The 18,581-nt window shown below is 42.8% G+C and overlaps 2 protein-coding genes and 1 pseudogene across 2 annotated transcripts; 1 reads left to right on the top strand and 2 right to left on the bottom strand.

The window, feature by feature from the left end:
• Window positions 1-972: 972 nt before the first annotated feature.
• Window positions 973-1,902, bottom strand: LOC139655242 (sperm-associated antigen 16 protein pseudogene; annotated as a pseudogene).
• A 151-nt stretch (window positions 1,903-2,053) lies between these two features.
• Window positions 2,054-4,777, top strand: ndufb4 (NADH:ubiquinone oxidoreductase subunit B4). Its single transcript, XM_071532594.1, has 3 exons — window positions 2,054-2,240; window positions 2,968-3,111; window positions 4,627-4,777. Exons 1-3 carry the CDS (start codon window positions 2,064-2,066, stop codon window positions 4,687-4,689), a joined length of 384 nt encoding a protein of 127 aa, XP_071388695.1. The 5' UTR covers window positions 2,054-2,063; the 3' UTR covers window positions 4,690-4,777.
• Window positions 4,778-5,415: 638 nt separating this feature from the next.
• Window positions 5,416-13,075, bottom strand: hgd (homogentisate 1,2-dioxygenase). The gene is made up of 14 exons (XM_071532590.1): window positions 12,934-13,075; window positions 11,450-11,521; window positions 10,775-10,863; window positions 10,399-10,504; window positions 10,239-10,298; window positions 10,056-10,147; window positions 9,859-9,893; window positions 9,648-9,727; window positions 9,380-9,479; window positions 9,038-9,162; window positions 6,993-7,097; window positions 6,564-6,690; window positions 5,890-6,071; window positions 5,416-5,713 (listed from the first exon to the last, which is right to left on the bottom strand). Exons 1-14 carry the CDS (start codon window positions 12,946-12,948, stop codon window positions 5,570-5,572), a joined length of 1,332 nt encoding a protein of 443 aa, XP_071388691.1. The 5' UTR covers window positions 12,949-13,075; the 3' UTR covers window positions 5,416-5,569.
• Window positions 13,076-18,581: the final 5,506 nt, after the last annotated feature.

An 18,581-nucleotide genomic window follows, 5' to 3' on the forward strand; every position in this document is an offset into this window, starting at 1 on the left:
ATTATGTATTTCTATCGTCTGAATCCTCACCTTAAAAAGATTATGTTAAAAATACAGTATGTATTGCAGTGTGTATAATTGAATATTATAAAACATGAACTATCTTATGAACAGGAATGGGACTGGTACTTTAAAATACATGGGTTTGTCTTAGAGTGTTCTTCAGCTCATGGCTCCTAATGTTACTGATCCCTGTCCTCTGTTCAGATACCTTTGATATTCATTCAGCAGTAACCAAAACCTGACTGAGATCGCCCTCTTGTGGTTATATCTTACATCTCTAGATCTGTCTCTAAACCTCAACAACACTACAATGACAGCTTCACCATCAAAGTACCTTTTCATTTTTATTGGAAGCTTTAAAAAAATACAGTAACGCTACTTTAGAGATAATACAATCAAGCTCTGAAACATTGGATGGAATACTATTGTTTATTCTGAGGGAGGTCTGCTGAAGGGGATCCAACCATCTGGACAGGAATCTTCTTCAAAAAATTGTCTATCCCACATCCAACTGGGTCTTTGGTCTTGGAGGAAGACAGGAAATCCATGCTGTACACTGAGCCGTTGTGTCCATGCAGGATAGAGAGGCACCGCTCACTCTGAAGGTCCCACACCTAAATATACACAGACAGGAAAGAGGAACCATCCGGCTGCTATAACCTACATATTCATATCTGTGCCAAATGTGTCAAAATTCAGAGGAAAGTTAAAAGAGCACACATCACAGTGGCTTTAGAGTGCAGAGAATAAAAACAAAACCTTAAAATAAAATGAGTATCCACTGAGTGGTGCTGGCTCAGGCAGACGTCCCAGATACAGAGGCTCCTGTCTCTCGGTGGGACCGTCCCTGCAGCAATCAGATCTCCCTCTGGTATTTCCCAACGCTTCTACAGTTGGTCACCACTTGAGGAAGCTTTGAGATAACTAATTCATAATAAGACAATTATATCTAGCAGAATATGGCTAACCTTAGTAGGTCGCATCAGGTTGAAGATATTCCTTTGAGTGTGTTGCTGTGGGGGAAACTGTCTTGGCCTTGGTGGGAACATTAGCATCTGAATCCTTGGAGTGTTTGGAGATCTTGGCTGGCTCTTTGGATGGGTTGTCTCTCTCACACCTGACTCCCCTGTCTTGTTTGAGGCTTTGACCTTCTTCACCTGTACTCATACAGGAGGACATGTGTGAGGGAGGAGGGACAGTTGCCTGCAGGCGGGTCGCTTGGCCTAACGCCTTGTCACGCTCCAAACTCACCAGCATCGTCTGCCTCAAAACAGTCTGGTATTTTTCATTCATCTGCTTTATTGCTGGTTCGTGGCTGGCGCATTGCACCTTCAGCTTTCTCATCTCCTCGATGAGTCTGTTCTTCTCCTGAACCACTCGCTTATGCTGCAGGCGGTGGAAATCCCTGGCTTTCTGGACCTTGAGCAGTGTTTCTGCTGCGGCCGAGGCTGCCAGCTGGTACTCCTTCCTCTCCCGCTGCGCGTTTTTCAACTCGCTGTCCAGACGCTGGCTCTGGATGTACACAGCTGGCACCAAGCCGACCCGCTCTGTATTTATTAGCCCTTTCTGCACCATCTCGTTCCACTCAGTTTGAAAACAATCCAATGTGTTTGCCATGTCCATTTTGTGGAGAAAGTTGCGTAAGAAGTCGTCCACCGCTCCAGGCTGGTCTGAGGTAGGGGGCTTTGAGTCCAGTCTGGCGGCAGCAGGGGCGCTGGCCTCTGCCCGGTCCTGGATAGCTCTCACCGTTGCCTCCAAGTCTTCCTCTCCCTCTGTCAAGCTCCAGTCGTCTTCTATAACCACTTCCTCATACTGAAACTCATCATCAGCGTCCGCCGGAATCATCACAGGCTCATGATAAAATGAATCTGCTTCTTGTTTTTTGGATGTTGTGGTCATTATTTGGGGTTAGCGCTCAGTTGATACTGGTGTAGCGACAAAAAGTTTGATGTTGCTATGGATACCAGACGGCTTCCGCTGCTGCTGCTGCTACTACCGTTGTCAGACGTTCAACGCGAGATTCTTCGAGTTCACGTTTGTCTGCCCGTCATCAAACAATCATGGCGGACTATCAAGAGGCGCCCTTGGCCACTCGGCCAAAAACATTGGATCCAAATGAATATTTCAACCTTTCGCCGGACCAGCGACGTGCCGAAGAGGACAGGGCAGCACTTCGAGCGAATCTGAAGAGGCAATACCAGATGCAGCTCAATAACCCGCATAGAAAAGAGCTCATTGTAAGTGGCAATGTCAGAGCCCCGTTCAAGATGGCTCAGGCTGTTTGCGGGAATGCTAAGGGCAGCGAGTCAGAACACATTAAAATTGACTACTAGACCCAGCATAATTATATAAAATAACTAGTTTTAGAGTTCAATGCCCATGTTTTATCGGTATTTAAGCTATGTGTTAACGTTCACACTGACATAATTGGATGGATGGTAGCAAAGTTGTAGGTGCTCTTGAATTGTGAATAGCCCAGTGAGTAGGGTAGTTTGAAACCGGTAACTTATTGGTAGTAGAAGCAGCACTAGTGACAGTTACCAGCACCATGGGATTTCAGAAGAGGTTAGTCTCTAACGTTAGCTGTCCTGCTATCAGCTGTCACCTCCAGTGTAAAGGCCTGAAACCCAGCTCCCCCCTACACACACACACACACAAAAGTTGTAACAATTCGTCTTCAGATGGTAACACTGTCTTATATTCTAACACCAAAATTTAACTGCTATTGACTTGTCAATTTGCTGTTGTCAACATAGTGATTGATCCAAGGAGTTCTGTATCAGCCTGATTTTTATTATATTATCCTCAGTCTGCTCTTTTAATTGTAGTAATGTGTTGTATTATCTTAAATACTTTGTATTTGTTCTGTTCATATCTTTATTATATTTTTTCTTTGCTGGTGCAATGACTCAGTTTCTCCAGGGGGGATCAGTGAAGTTTCATCTGTTTGTTTTGTCGTTACAGGAAGACCCTGCCCTGACACGCTGGGTATATGCGCGCACCAACCCCTATCCCCACTTCAGGCCCACAAACAAGACATCTCTGTTGGGTGTTCTGTTTGGAGTTGTACCTCTCTTTGCCCTCTACTACACCTTCAAGACAGACAGGGTATGAGACAAGACGCACTGCACTCTCTCCTTTCTGGACATATCTGGGGTCGTTCATTTCTCACCATTTACAATCTAGGACAGAAAGCTTGACTTTGACCAAGCCATACATATCATTTTTGAGGTATTTTCCTGCTTATTTGTATAGTAGGAAAGCTTAGATTGCATCAAAGTGGGTGAGACACAGGTTCTAACGAGTTTTTATTCTCAGCCAGTGAATGTAACTGTGGCTCCAGAAGCAAACTACACCATCTCTTGGCAAAAAGCATATATATAAAATTCTATGGAGGTCAATAGCAAATCCTGTGTTTATAACCAGAACCAAGGAATACAAAAAAGAGACAAAAGAAAGAAAAAAGACCATGAAGTTAATCTTAGTAACCACTGGCTGCCACCTACCAGAGCTTTCTCTCATGTGTCCTAACTACTGTCGTCTTCTCTACTTGGCAACTGTTCAGTGTACATATATGGTGTAGTATGTATATGACATGTACTGTATATGATGCTATGTGAAGCCCTTTGAGACATGCTTGTGATAAAGGGCTATATAAATAAACTAGACTAGACTTCAGTGCCGAGATGAGAATTAGTTGTCAAAACATCAGTGATTTGTCTTGTCTTAATAATTTAAACTTATCAATCACTCCTAAGTTAAGTTGAGTCGTTATACACATTTCACTATATAATGCAAATGCTTTACAAACGTGACACTACCATCAAATTTCTTTTACTGTGACTACCATGATTGCTAACTTTTCAAACTGTGACATGAATACAGTGGAGCACGGTGCTGCTGTTGTCATGAGACATTTTATTTTGCATAGCCTCTCGTCCATCTAATGAACGTACTGAATGTCTAATGCTTGCAAAAAGTAAGCTTATCAGTAATGGTGAAAACTGACCATTGCAGAGGGCAGTTGGCAGTGTGCAATGTACAAATGTGAAGATTTAAAAAGAAAAGTAACAAAAATGTTTTGCAGTGAGAACCGGTGAGGGAGCTTTACCATGTTTTGGCTCTAATAGCAGTTTTCACAGCTAATGTTGATACCTTGATAATGCCATTTACAGGGATATTTTTGCAAGATGATCTTACCATGAAAATTTGATACTGGGTTATGCATGGGTCTCTTAGACCTCTGAAAAGCTATAAAGTTGAGGACTGTAGTCGCTCAGTTGATATGGTCTTGTTCTTTTCCACCATTCCATTCACATTAGAAGTGAATGTTTCATCTGAAATGCTGCCTGCCTTCATTTTCTCCCCTATTGTCATGGAGATTCACCCTCTAAATCCTTACCAATAGAAATGTCAGCGAGACTTTGGTGCAATTGTCAGACTGCTGGGCTATCATGTTCGACTCTCTCTCCATTGGGAGGAAAAAAGCCACGGAAATCATAAAATGCTCATTTATAAAACATTCAGTCGAGAAAATGTCTAGAAGGGTGAAGAGGGTGTAGGTGATATAACTTTGTTGCTATGGCAACTGTACTAAATTGTCTCTTTGTCATCTGTTTCCAGGATAAGAAGGAGGAGAAGATCAAGGCTGGGACCCTCGAGCGCAAGTTGAGTTTGTCATCATGAGCTCTAATCTATACAGACCACCTATATGTTCTAGTGATAATGCCAGTGTGTATAATTATTATTGACCGAATAAAATAATGTTGTCAAAAACCAATGAAGTGGCTTTGATTGCTATTACAAAATAGTGAATGGTGGAAAAAAGCACATGAAATTGTGAAATGCATTCACAATTTACTGCACAGGAACCATAAGATAGACCTGCATATTGACCTGCAGGCTTTGTGGCAGTGAGGTTTAACTCTGAAACAGACTTTGAGTGGATTTACACAGAAACAGGAAGCCCTTTAACTTTTGGAGGCCAGGGTAGCCTAAGTGTTAGAGAAGGATGCTGGTGACAGTAACATTACCAGCTCAAAGCCCTGGCCACAGCTATGAAAATCTGGACAGGTAAAGTGAATGAGACTACCAAACTGTTCCAGTGTAGTTATTCAATGGTAGGAGACTGGTGGTGTGTCACTGTACGAGTGAAGCAGGATTTTCCCAAGCAGATCTTCCTGGATCAATAAAGGTTATAAAAAGAAAATTAATCATGTAACCTACATATGATTTTTTTTATTTCGAACATGGGGAAACAACAGATCTCGGTCACACAAGTTCGATCAGATTTTTTGTTCTTGTGCAAGTCCAACCTTAAAGGTCTGCATAGAATTAATCACTTTTATCTTGGCGTAGTTTAATAAACAGACCAACTGAAATGACATGAATAAAGCAAAGTTCAAAGACACATGATGGAATTTCATTTAATAAAGTAAAATGAGGGTTTTTTATCTTGATATAACAACTGTATGTGGTTACTTGATCCAAACATCATCTGTGTCACTTTACTGTTTGCATATAGGAATGACCTCCTCTCCAGTTTGTCTGTTGATATCCTGTCTGTCTACTGTTTGCTGGGTTTCCAGTTGGGGTTAAAGTGACTGCGGAGAGGCTCCCAGCACTGGTAGTAGCTCTTGTCCAGCCTCTGGCACGTTTCTAGACCCCACTTGGTCACTGCCATACTGAAGGACGACTCAAACATGAAAGCCTGAGGGAAAGAAAATTACAGGTTACAAACTGTTCTGGTGTTCAGCAGGTCTTCACCTTTGGGTTGGAATGTGAATCGATTTGAAGCTGATCGGCTCTGGAAAGTGTTGAAATCAAAATGCTTATGCTGTATGAGTTATGCTACTTCTGTCGACCCTGGAACTTAATTTATTTTACCATGGTTCCCTCAGCCACCCTCTCTGGTTTGAGACTGGCAGCGGTGCTCTTCTCGAAGCAGCCGGCGTCGGGGCCGTGTGGGGTCATCATGCTGTGGAGACTTCCCCCTCCCGGCTGGAAGCCCTCCTCTTTGGCCTCGTAGTGGCCTTTGATCAGACCCATGAATTCACTCATGCAGTTCCCTAGAGTCACAAACAGGGGGAGCTGTGATGCAGCACTGTACAACGTGCTTTTGACACAAGCTGAGAGGGAGCATGTGCAACACCAATATCCACTAGATGGCCATAAAGGTCTATGGTGAAAACAGACAAAAGGTGTTGAGGCGGTGCGGTAGTGCCTCAGTTGAAAAGTATAGCAGGTTGATTGATATGAGCTACTGTCTTTGACGCTTGATGGGTGACATTGCAGTATGCCCAGTGGCCAGAAACATGCAAGAATGGAAATTTTAGTGTCCCCTTGCTCATGGTTGGTTGTTTTCATTCTGGAGTTGAGCAAAATTGCCCTCACTAGACAGAATTTGATCTGGGTCTGATGGAAATGGCAGCCAAATAACCCCACCGAGCTTGTTCTTAACAATGCTTGTTTCCACCTGACAGTCTACCACTCGCCTCCTGCAACAAGTAAGCAAAGAACACTTTCAAGTTAAAGCAAAGTGTGTGTTATTGCGGTCTTACGGTGATAGTATGGCGGACGGAAGGTGTGGTCGGCCACGCCCCAGCGCGGGGGGAAGATGACGAAGTCGGCAATGGCCACACCCGGCCGTGTGGATTTGGCAGTCAGCACAGTAAAGATGGAGGGATCCTGCAGGATTGTAAGTAGGACAATATGTGATTTGTGAAGGGCGTGTTTGTGTATTAAGACAGATGAATTTGCTCACTTATTCAATCAGCTCAATAAGTTTTTCAAGGCATTCTGGGTTTTTCAGTATTGTCATTTTGAAGAAAACATTCCAATCCACCATCTGAAGTGACTGAATCGTAAGTGTATTGAACCCAAGCTTATGTATATTTACGTTGTAGACTATACGTATGTGTATGTGTGTACATTCGACAATTTCGTGAATGTGTGTTTGTCAGTGTGTTTAAGTATGCCATGACTCTCACCGCATGGTCGAAGGCCACACAGTTGATGACCATGAAGTTCTCCAGGTTGTATTTGTACGGCGTGTAGTTCCCATGCCAGGCTACAACATTAAAGGGAGAGAAATCCTACACACACAAAACAACACAAATAAGACTAGTCTACCAAGCAACAAACACAAAGGAGTTTAAATTGAGCTTTTCAGGGGGAAAAAGGGAACAATGAATAATGTCTTTGTAATCTTAAATTCCCAGACAGAGTACTTCATGACATAAAGAGAAAAAAAAACCCTGGTCGTAATGAAAAGGGTTGATTGTGAAAGAGGGTGTGCTTTCTTTCATTCTTTTTTTCTCTTTCATTCCCCCTGTTCTTTGTGATACAAGGCTCCAGGCATTACGGAGTAATTGGCTTCACAATCAAACTTTCCCAAACTTTGAGCATTTTGACGCACACAGCAGCGCAGCGATGGGGAGGGAGCAGCAGTTACAGTGCGTGTAGAGATATTTCTTTATCTTGATTGTTAAAACCACAGCAATTTTATATAGCTTCTCTGTTCTGATAATGTCACTGTGAAAGAGACATTCAACAGCAGCTCTAAAATCAATATAGTTCATTACAACTCAAGCAGCCTCCAGAGTGACCTATATGCACCTTACACACACACATGTACGCAGACACACACACACCCATGTACGCTCACACACACACAAAACACACACTACACGCCTAATACACCCTCACAATAAAACCACACACACACAAGCAGGGATACGCACGTGCATAAGTACAATCACACACATTATATAACCAATATACACCCACAAACGCTTACACACACACACACCACACACACACACACACACACACACCACACACACACACACACACACACACAAACAAAGTATTTGCTGTACACAAAGGTGTTTTGAGGAACCCAACGCAGTAATCTCTTGGACATTCAGTTGTGATAACTCCACTACACTCGATTAAAATGAAGGGAGAGATTTGGGAGGGGGGGGGGGGGGCAGCACTTGCACACACACCACACACACGCACACAAAATACAAACATATTGGCCCAGTCAAGCAAATAATAAGTTAATTTGAGCAATTTCAGCGCTCTGCGGGGGAACCGAACAGCAGGACAAGACGGCAGCAGCATCTTCCCTGAGATGAGGCCCGCGTCCCCCCTTATTTTCTTCCATGTTACCCCAGTAGCCCCACCCTCCAGGCTCGGGGTGGGGTGGACACCAGGAAGAGAGTGTCAGGTGCAGCCACCAGCCTCCAACTCTGACCCCCAACAGATAAAAGGAGGAATGGGGATGGGGGGGGGGGAGAAAATATCGAGGCAGAGGGCAGAGAGCAAGGAAAAAGTGTTTGTTTTGCTACAAAAAGACGGTATCCTGCCCTTGTGTATTTCCGATGATGAATAATGACAGTGTGGCCTGACATGGTTTCCACGGTTACCTCCACCCACCCGCCTCCCCCCACCCCCGACAACCTCTCCTCCCACCTCCTCCCTGTCTCTGTAAAAAAAAAGAAAAAAAAAAAGAAAAAAAAAACTCCTGTCAGCCATTATGAGTCGATCCAATTACGCGCCCGACAGGACGTTTCAGTGGGGGAAAATCATTCTCCGAGTGAAATATGCTGAAATTAATGCTTAACTCGGGAAAGGTTTTTCCTACCATGCAAAGCTACAAAGGTACGCTGTCTGTAACTCCAGAATGCGTTAACTAATTATGAGTGATTAAGACTCATAAGGGAGTCGAGGCGGAAGCCTGCTGAATGGAGAACAGCTAACGATTCCATATTAAATCATCAGGGATGGCAATTCAGTCGGCAGGAGCAGCTAATGGCTCATAAGCTTCGCATGGACAGTTTCTTGTTAGTCATTGTTGCAGTTGGATGGTGTCTTTTGCAGCAAACAAATAGGGCGAGTATCCCATATGTGTACGCCCCTGTCATACATCCTGTGGTGTAGTAGGTTCAAAATGCACAAAGGAGTAACACACCTAGATGTAAGTGTACTGATAGATACACACACACAAACTGAAAGGTCAGGGAGCCACCTGTTGGCAGGCGAAGAGCTTCCCTTGGTACTTGTTGATGACGGTGTAACCTGTGGCCACTTTGCGATCCTCGTACCACGCAACTGGACTCAGGAAGTCCCGAGGGTTAGCAAGGCCATTAGCTCCTGCAATACACACACACACACACACACACACACACACACACAACAAATATCATTGACTGTCCAACTGAAAAAATAAATCATTATCAAATCCATTAGATTTGGGGAGCAAGGCGTGAACCAATTAAGAAAACAAGAGGCTATTACAAGAAACTGAAGTGAAAAGGTTGGTGTACAGATTTTGAGGAAGGATGGACATACACACAACACCTGTACGCACCTATGGGTCCCAGGTCAGGGAGTTCGAAATGGGCTCCATACACCTCCAGTATGTAGCCTCTGGTTGCTCCAAACACATCCACACTGAACCGCATCCCTTGCTGGAGCGCACACAAGAAGAGTGGTGGTGAGAAGAAATGTAGTGCGGTCATGTATCAAATACGGGACATCCCAAGTAATTAGAAAGTTGCTTAGAAAGGAAGGGGACAGGCACAGAAATGATCGTATAGTTCTGTGAAAACAGGACAGAGGAAAAAAGTAGACTTCACCTGGACGACACAGATCTCGTTGGGCTCAACCATCATCTTTCCAAACTCTGTGGTGATCAGGATCTCACCCTGCTGGGGAACTGGAGAGAGAGAAAGAGAGAGAGAGAGAGAGAGAGAGAAAGAGAATTTGAGTGAGATAGAGGAGTGAGGGTTGAGCCATCATCGCTCTTACGATCGTCTCAGCAGAAACATCCGCAGTTATTTTCCTCACCAATCAGAAAGTCTCCATCTGAGTTGTTGAAACACCTGAAACAAGAAAAAACAGAAGAGAAAAGAAAATCAAAGTGTAACATAGACCCCAAGGTTTTATAGCCAGTTTAAATATTAAAGTATATCTGTTTGTTACATGATGGGACACATTTTCAACTGGATGTGAATGCACACACACACACACACACAAACACACACCTGTCTACCATGGAGGTGTTGCAGGCGTACACGTGAATGCCAATCCCATTGCGAGATTTGGCATCCCCAGCCCCGCAGAGAGTGTGGAGTCCCTGCGAGATACAGACAATCCCAATCAGTGAACAAGGAACCTCAAAATAAGGCAGTCCGTACGAAAGAAAGAAACCGCTGTTTCACACTTACAGACACAAAGTCCACTTTTTTCTCTGAGGATTTAGGAACGGTGAAGGGCAGCCATCGCATCTGTGGGAGAAACCTCAGAGTCAAAATCACTTTATTCACCAAGTACAATATTTATAGGATCTATCTATCTATCTATCTATCTATCTATCTATGTCTGTACCTGGTTAGGATCAGGCTCCACTTCATTCCAGTTCTCTGTTAGGTGTCCACAAGGCACTGGGGTGAAGGGCTTGTGTTTGACGGATGGCAGGATGCGGTAGAGCCAGCTGGAGACGAGAAAAAGCACCAAGCACACATGTAACGGCTGCAACATTACTTTAAAAAATATTGAACAACTGTATTTTTTTCCACTATGGGGTTTGGGGCAAATGAAAACAGCACTGGATCCAAAACCTATTAGTTCATTTGAAAGCTGGCAAAAGCGACAAAAAGAATCAACCACACACATACACCACACACAGATACAGAATGGGTAAGCTCTGTTTGGTCTTGTAGTGGAAACCGGGCTCATTAAAGTGCCAGAGAGGGATGGATACCTCCTCTTGTTGGCTGGCCGTGGGCAGGTGAAGGCAGAGCCGGAGAGCTGCTCAGCATAGAGGCCGTACGGACACACCTGAGGATTGTTCTGTGGAGACACAGCACAGTGTGGGAGTTCAGACACGATGTGAATGTTGTGTGTATATTTTGTTTTCACTCAATTACTCATAGCCAGACCTTTCTCCTCCCTTGGTTTCAATTTGTTATAGCGATGTGTCAGTGTGGGAGATGTCTGTCTAAAGGTAAATAGATTTTGTATTTCTGCAACTAATCATGATACAGGGCAGGGTCCAAAATTAGGGATTTGGTGGGCTTTGTCTTGTGTGTGCCTATGAGCTTTATTTGATTGCGTTTCTTGCAATCACATGGGACACAGAGGGCAATTAGTCATGATGTGAGGACTAAATTGTGGCTGCAGTGAGGGAATGGGAATGGCAGCTCAAAAGTGGAGGTCAGATTTGTTATTCCTCTGTGAAACATGTGGAAGAGTCTTTTTACTAAGTATTTAATGTAATCTTCTTGAGGACAAAATTAAAGAAATGGAACAAATCAAGCAACCCATGATGTGTTGGTGTGTGTGTGCTTCTGCAAGTGTGAATGTGAACATGCAAGCATGATAGAGAGAGAGAGAGAGAGAGAGATTGTGTGTGTGTGTGTGTGTGTGTGTGTGTTACCTGTCCCTCGGGTAAAGATCCCGGACAGCGAGGGTCTTCAGAAGATAACTCATTGCCAAAACCGCTCATGTACTGGAGAAGACAGACAGACACTTAACAATCAAGTTAACAGCAACTTTAAATTGAAAAAAAAGAAAAAAAAGAAAAAAAAAGAAATCATGGATACACCATGCAGCTTCATTCTAATGCAGGATAAATGTGTTCATGCTGGTTATAATTAAATTTGAAGGCTTGTCATTAAGGCTTGTCTTTCTGTTAATTGTTGTCATATTGATTCAAATATTAGATCTATGATAAAACAAACTGTAGTTATGCCCAATTTCCCCCTCTCAGCCATCCAATATTTTTTGTTATTGTGGCAGAGAAACAGACTAATTACCTTTGAGCAAATTGTAAATACCCCCCACCTCCACAGTACTTTTTGATCTAATATTTCAATTATAATAGGATTTTTACGCTGCCTAAGACAAGGCACTGAATTGCACTCCAGCCCTGACTTCTCCCCTGCCATAGAACATCATGAACTTGGCACATAACGCAAACTAAAAGAATCGTGCTGAGTCATTGCTGGTCTGCAAAACACAGGGTATGACTCCCATATGTGCGCGTTCATGTGTCTACACAGTGCTTCCAGAGTGCGTGCGTAAAAGTTTGGGAGATTCCACTGACAGGTGGTTATGTAAAGTAGGATTTCATTTAACTTAGGTGTTGATTTCGTGTTAGAGTGGCAGAAAAATGGCAGGCAACAAAACACAAAGTCCAATATTTGGCGCAACTTTTACACTGCAACAACTGTCCGTTGTAACCAGTCACTTAGTCTCACGTTCATTCTTAAAATCCCACGTTTCTTAAAGTCAAATATTCTGCCAATGGGGTGAGATAATTTCACTTGTTTCCAATGCGGTTTCACGTGTTTCAGGGATTTTCTAGGTAGCCTATAAGTGTCAGTATTTTGAAACAAGGCAGAACAATAGTACAGATAATTCAAGTAGCTAATGTCAAGAAAATGACGCTTTGATTCAAGAATATTCTTGACAAAAGATGATTTGCGTTGGGAACAAATGAAATAATCTACACACGGCCAATACTAGACGAAAGTAACGTAACAAGTTTTTCGGATGTTTTGCATTGCAATTTCAGCCTCCTTTAAACCTCGCATGCAGCGCTAGAGCACATCTGGGCAGCTGCTGAATACAGCGCTCTGATTGGTCTGAGGGGAACACCGCCCTTTAGTAAGCCGGTCTGCCTGCTGTTACAGATATGATGGTCCAATATTGGGCTTTACCTTCCACCGGTGCAGAAAAGCTGTATATCTACAGATCAGTTGCTCTTTTCCTTTGTTCTTTAACTATTAGGGCATTACAGCTAGGTTGCACTTTCATTCACCATGCCACATTATTCTTAATTTGAAACTTTTTGGGCAGTAGGGAGAGGCAAAGCTGAAGGACTCGTAAGTAATTCTGACAGTGGAAATGCTGCCTTACCTTAAGTCCAGCCATTGTGCTGTCTGTAGTAACTTTTCTCGCAGTTGTAAAAGTACTTCAGTGTCCTGTAAGTTGCTGGTTAAAAATTAACTTATTTCCTCGTCTGACTCTTAACTTGTGCTCTTCGACCAGCATCCACTGCACGACGCTTGCATTCCGTTATGAAGTGAGTGGAAAAGGGGGTAGGATTTATACTCTTTCCCAATATGGCTTTAATTAAGCCTAGACATAGTCCGTGACGCAACCGTGGGGTCTCTTGGAAAGGGGAAAGGACGGGTCGGATGGCCATAATGTGCGCAAACAAGGGCCAGTGTAGCTGCCAAGACAAACAAGACACAAGACTACAGTTTAAAACTCTGGGTACAATGATACAGGGAGCAAATAGGACAGAAAAGGCCACAGCTTCACAGGTTGCGAAAAAGAACTATAGCCTAGTAGACCTAGTCCTATTTTAGAACAGCGCACAGATCAGTGCCTATAGGAATATCATAGGAATATTATAGTGATACCATTACGTACAATAAGGTCACCATAAATTCACTATTGATTAGACCTACAACAGACACACTTAAGGTCCCTATTGGAATATTATAGTGATGATCTACTATCGGAAATAAAAATATATATAAATATTGTCACTATAAATTCACTCTTGAGTACCACAGACACACCATAAGTCCCTATAGGAATGTTGTATGAATATTACAGTGATCTTTCATTAAGGTCAAGTGTTGACTATGCCGGTGACTGCTAGTGCAAACAGAAGTGCCTTCATGCACATCCTCACGTCCCGAGTTACTGCAAAACAAACGAACCCATGACATCTAGGTCTATTTCTCTCACACAGCCCAATGAATAAATCTGCACAATTTAATACTTACCCTTTTTTTTAGATTACACGGTTTTTATTCTGAAAGTGAAATCTTTATCTGAGCCTTATTTGTCCTCTTGATGAAAGCAGCGTCCATTAGTCCAGGCTACATTCCCCTTTGGATTTTATGCTTTGAGGTCATCAAGCTGTCTTTAATTTTGTCATGCTTAACACGTGCTGAGTTACCATTTTATTTGGAGGGAGTTATCATTCATGTAGCTGCATAATTAATTGATTTCTCTTAAAACCAACATTATTCATTGGATGTCCTCTGAATGCGGCACTATACGGGCCAGCAAGCAATTGATTTTTGATATGAACAACAGCGAGGCCTCCAAAAGGCCCGCATTACCCTACGCAAAATTTATTCAGTTCATTTTTCGAAATAGATGGTCAAACTAGGGGTACCTAATGTCCCCCATGCAGCATGTATCAAAAAGAATCAATTTCCCCTTTCTCATTCTTGCCTCGATTCCCCTCTTGTCTATTTCTTTTCTTTTTGGGAGGTGTTGGGAAAGGGTAAATGATGGCAATTCTCATAGCGAGGCGCAAATAAACTCGGCGCGGCAGAAGTAACTGTTCTCCGGCGAGGCGTGCAGTCAGGCCCGGGCCCCCCGCTGGCAGGCAGTCAGGGTGCTGTGCCAAAGACGAGAAAGCCCAATGGCAGGAAAATATCACGTCCCAGTCTCCGGAAATTGATCTGCTCCTTGTATGGAGAAAGAAAATGAGCGATTTTAATTTCGTCCCCGAGTTTGATCATAGAATTCTAGAGTATTTGGTTCCTATCCGGATGGGGCCTGTGTGTTTTAAGACGGAGAGAAATAGCTGTAGATGGGAGAAAGGAGACTATTGCCTACCGACAGTTATATCTATGCATGCGTGAGTGGGCCATAAATGCTTTGTTATTAGATGCCTGCTGGACTCAATGGCTTGATGGTAAATGGTATTCTTAAACTCACCTGGCACACAATCTATCCCCATATATATGCATAAACAAGCAATCACACACACATACACACACACACACTTACACACCTATCATTCTGTGATGTGATGACATCATTTAGCCTTTAAACACAGATGGAGACACACCCACGCGCACACACACTGGCACATACGCACACATGCAGGCACACACACTCAAGATATTCATTTTTCACCCCTTTTCCTCTATTTTTTTTTAGCCTGACCTTTGGCCTGACCTATATGATGGTACCAAGGCTGAGGACATACATTATTATACATGTCAGAGCTGCTCTGGAGACAGAAATAATCTCATTGGTTCTATACAGCTCACATGACGTTTTCATATGAACATCAATGGCACAATTTTACTTCACACTGATTAACTCAATGTTGAGGCTCCAAGCAAAAACCCAGGAGCCCAAAATTACCGGTCTTCGCACTGCCAATATACTTCACATAGATAATGCATAATTCATCTGCATTTGCAATGCTAAAACTTTCACTGAAATCAATAGGAAGATTAGCTCAGTGAGAACACACTACTGCAGGACCCATGTAGTAGCTACTGAACAATATGAAGCAGCTCAGCAAGAGAGTGATATAGTTTATGATTAGCTTGTTTTGGCTTGTCATGAGTCATTAGCTAAGCCAAAAATGTATTACACACTCTACCAGAGTATCCTGGGCTGTGGCTAAAAAGCACATTGAGATGGACTGAACACCTGATATGATTTATACATACACCACAGCCAGTCGAAACAGTTATGGTTCATAATTCATCCAGGGATTGTAAGAGATTGATCAACCCTTAAAGGAAATATCTGGCCAAATACTTGGAGTTATAGTGGGCAAAGAAGGCTTTCACCTGAGACAGATCAAGGGTTTATATTTGCCTATTTGTCTAGTTCAAATGTTCACATGAACAAAAAACAGAAACGAGCACGCAGGCCCGAACATGGAAAACAAAACAACACCCCCCCCCCCCCCCCCCCCCATACAAGTCAGGTCAAGTTGTGGTGTCAAGATAATGGAGAAGGGGGTGCCAAATCTTATGAAACTGACCAAGTCTCTCTGCCAGAGCAAATCTTAGTCTTTCAAAGTGAGAAAGTCTTGTCATTTCTTCCAGCCACATTTTAGCAGATGGGACCTCCTTTCTTTTCCAAAACTTTAAAACCAATTTCATTGCTATAATCAGGGCATAAGACAACAGTTGGTGTTGGCACCTCGGCAGAGTGGACAGGTCAGCAGATACCCCGAGCACAATCAAAAGTGGGTCAGGTTTCAACACTACTTGTAGCATATCTGATAAGCTTCTAAATACGTTAGTCCAGAAAGGGGCCAGTTTAGAACATAGTACATAGCTGTGGAGAAGAGTGGCTTCCTCAATAAGACATTTATCGCACAGAGGGGAAACATCTGAAAACATTTTGTGAAGCCTTGCCTTGGTATAGTGTAGTCTGTGAATAACTTTAAATTGAATAAGGCAGTGTCTAGTGTTAGCTGAGCATTCGTGTATATTTGCCTATTTGTCACAGAAGCTACATATACCCACATTAGAATTTATATGAAAATCAAGTGTCATTTTGATTAAAAAAACAACAACACAGAATAGTTGAATAGTGGCAGCAACAAATTAGCAGGAATTTACACACTTTCCTGCCATCTATTTTCCCACAGTAATGAGTAATCCTTTTGTCTGTGTACAGTTTATATTGATACAGACTGCTGGACGGAGCATTTGGCAGGGAAAAAGCAGACATCAGACACTATTTTAGACGCAAAGCAAAGCAAAGCAAAGCAAAACAGTACATTATAGATTAGAGGTTGATGTTGAACTGAACTAAGTGTGGATTTTGTGTTTTTGTTAACCTGTTGGTATATAGCAATGTTTTTTTTTTATTATTATTTGTATTTTGCAGTCAGTTACAGCTATGTATAGTTTGGTAAACACACGCAGGTAACACAGAAAAAACACTGAAACTTAACTGTGAACTTATTTTGAAGGGCAGAAGTGTACCGGACTTCTGAAGTTTTCCCACCTGGCCTCATCTTGTGTATCAATAATAGATAACCGCTGTATTTTGGTGTCAAATCTAACACAACGGATAGCTTGGATTTTGTAATTACAGCCCTGTTACACACTGTTGCAGTTTAATGTTAAATGACTCCTGACATAAGCTATCCAGTACCACACACACAGTTACACACACACACAGAAGCACACACACACACACATTTGACAGCTCCATTTAACGCTGATTAGATTTGCAAGGACATGTAGTATACCCTCTCTGTGTCTGCTGTGACTCTCTCTCGCTCTCTTTCTCTCTCTCTCTCTCTCTCCCCCTGAGTAAGTTGAGTATCTCCTGAATCCTATCTATCGTGGTAATGTTATGCAAATGGTTTAATATGAAGATAAAAGACTGTTGCAGCGTGTGGTGCTCTCCTGGTTCACAGCCTCGCGTTTCCACGACGATAGCTCTAACGAGGAGGGCACTATTTGGGAGTCGTTAAATGATGGCCTTCCTGACATGCACCCGCTCACCACCGCCGCCACCCGCCCCGCGTTGGCCATTAAAGCGGTTCACACCCACACCAAGACACACACTGCAGACGCCTTTTAGCGCCGGCTCCCAGTTTCTTACACATCACAGTGTCACAGAATAGAAAATTACACTCTCCTCCCACAGAGAAAATTGCTTTGGAATTGCTTGGTTATAAAGATGTGCTTTAAAGAGAGGGGGGTGCATGCAATAAAAAAAGGACACACACAAACACAATTACTTAAGCACTCTAAGGACAATTCTCACAAGTTAATCAGAGGATTTACCAATTATTGATGTCAAAAGGGATTTTATTGTGTGTCTGTTTGCGGCCTATGTGTATGTATGTGTTTGTCTTTGATAATTACTATGTATTTCTCTGCTGTTGTTTGTATGTGTTGAATAATGGTGGAGCATATGCACATGAATAGCAACAGGTATATTACCATCTCCAAATGAGAGTGAGTGAGCTTTATGTGCAGCCACAGATAAGATATTAAGCAAAACAAGACATGAAAACAGCTATCAACAGTCTAGATGATGTAAGGAAAACATAAGAGATACACTGTAGCACAGATGGAGGAGCAGGACTGAAGACAACAAGGTGAAGGGTGTATCAGCCTCAAGAGACAGGAGAGGCGTGACAAAGATGAAAGGGAGAAAAGGCAAAGTGGAAAATAGTAGAGAAGACAGAAAGAAGGAGACCGGGGATGTGAGTGAGATGGCGCAGCGAAGGTAAGTGAAGTCTCAGCAGACAAGGAAGGAGCAGGAAGTATAGAGGGCGATGAGTGCCTGAGAAGAGCTGCAGATGTACAACAACAATACTGCGTGATGAGACGTGGCTCTGCAGGCTGGAGAGAGCAGGAGGACACCTGTAACAGAGGACACAGATGTGAACAGAAAGGATGTTTGGAGTGCTGTAGGTCACTCAATTTCCTCGCTAATATTGAAAATAATAGAATCTGCTTCGAAGGGAGACGCTCCCTCCTCCTGGAGGGAGAAAATTGCTCTAGAATGGTTTTCAAAAGTAGTTTATGTAACTGTATTTATATGTATGTATGTATGTAAACATAGGAGGAGATATAGGCTATTGGATGGTAGTAGCGTTGCAAAGCTATAGCAGCTGTATCACTAGCACTGTTAAAATAATATACCACTCAAACCATGTAAGCACCTGAAAACCATTTTCAAGCTGTCAATTTGACAAAGGAACAGCTTGTATATATGTTCGCATGGCTGTCTAATATATCTTCGTATTCACCTCTGCA

Source organism: Centroberyx affinis, unplaced genomic scaffold, assembly GCF_046629955.1.
Source record: "Centroberyx affinis isolate AG114_WGS23_722 - 3 ecotype Tasmania unplaced genomic scaffold, CSIRO-AGI_Caff_v1 ptg002219l_1, whole genome shotgun sequence".
NCBI classification, from domain to species: Eukaryota; Metazoa; Chordata; class Actinopteri; order Beryciformes; family Berycidae; genus Centroberyx; species Centroberyx affinis.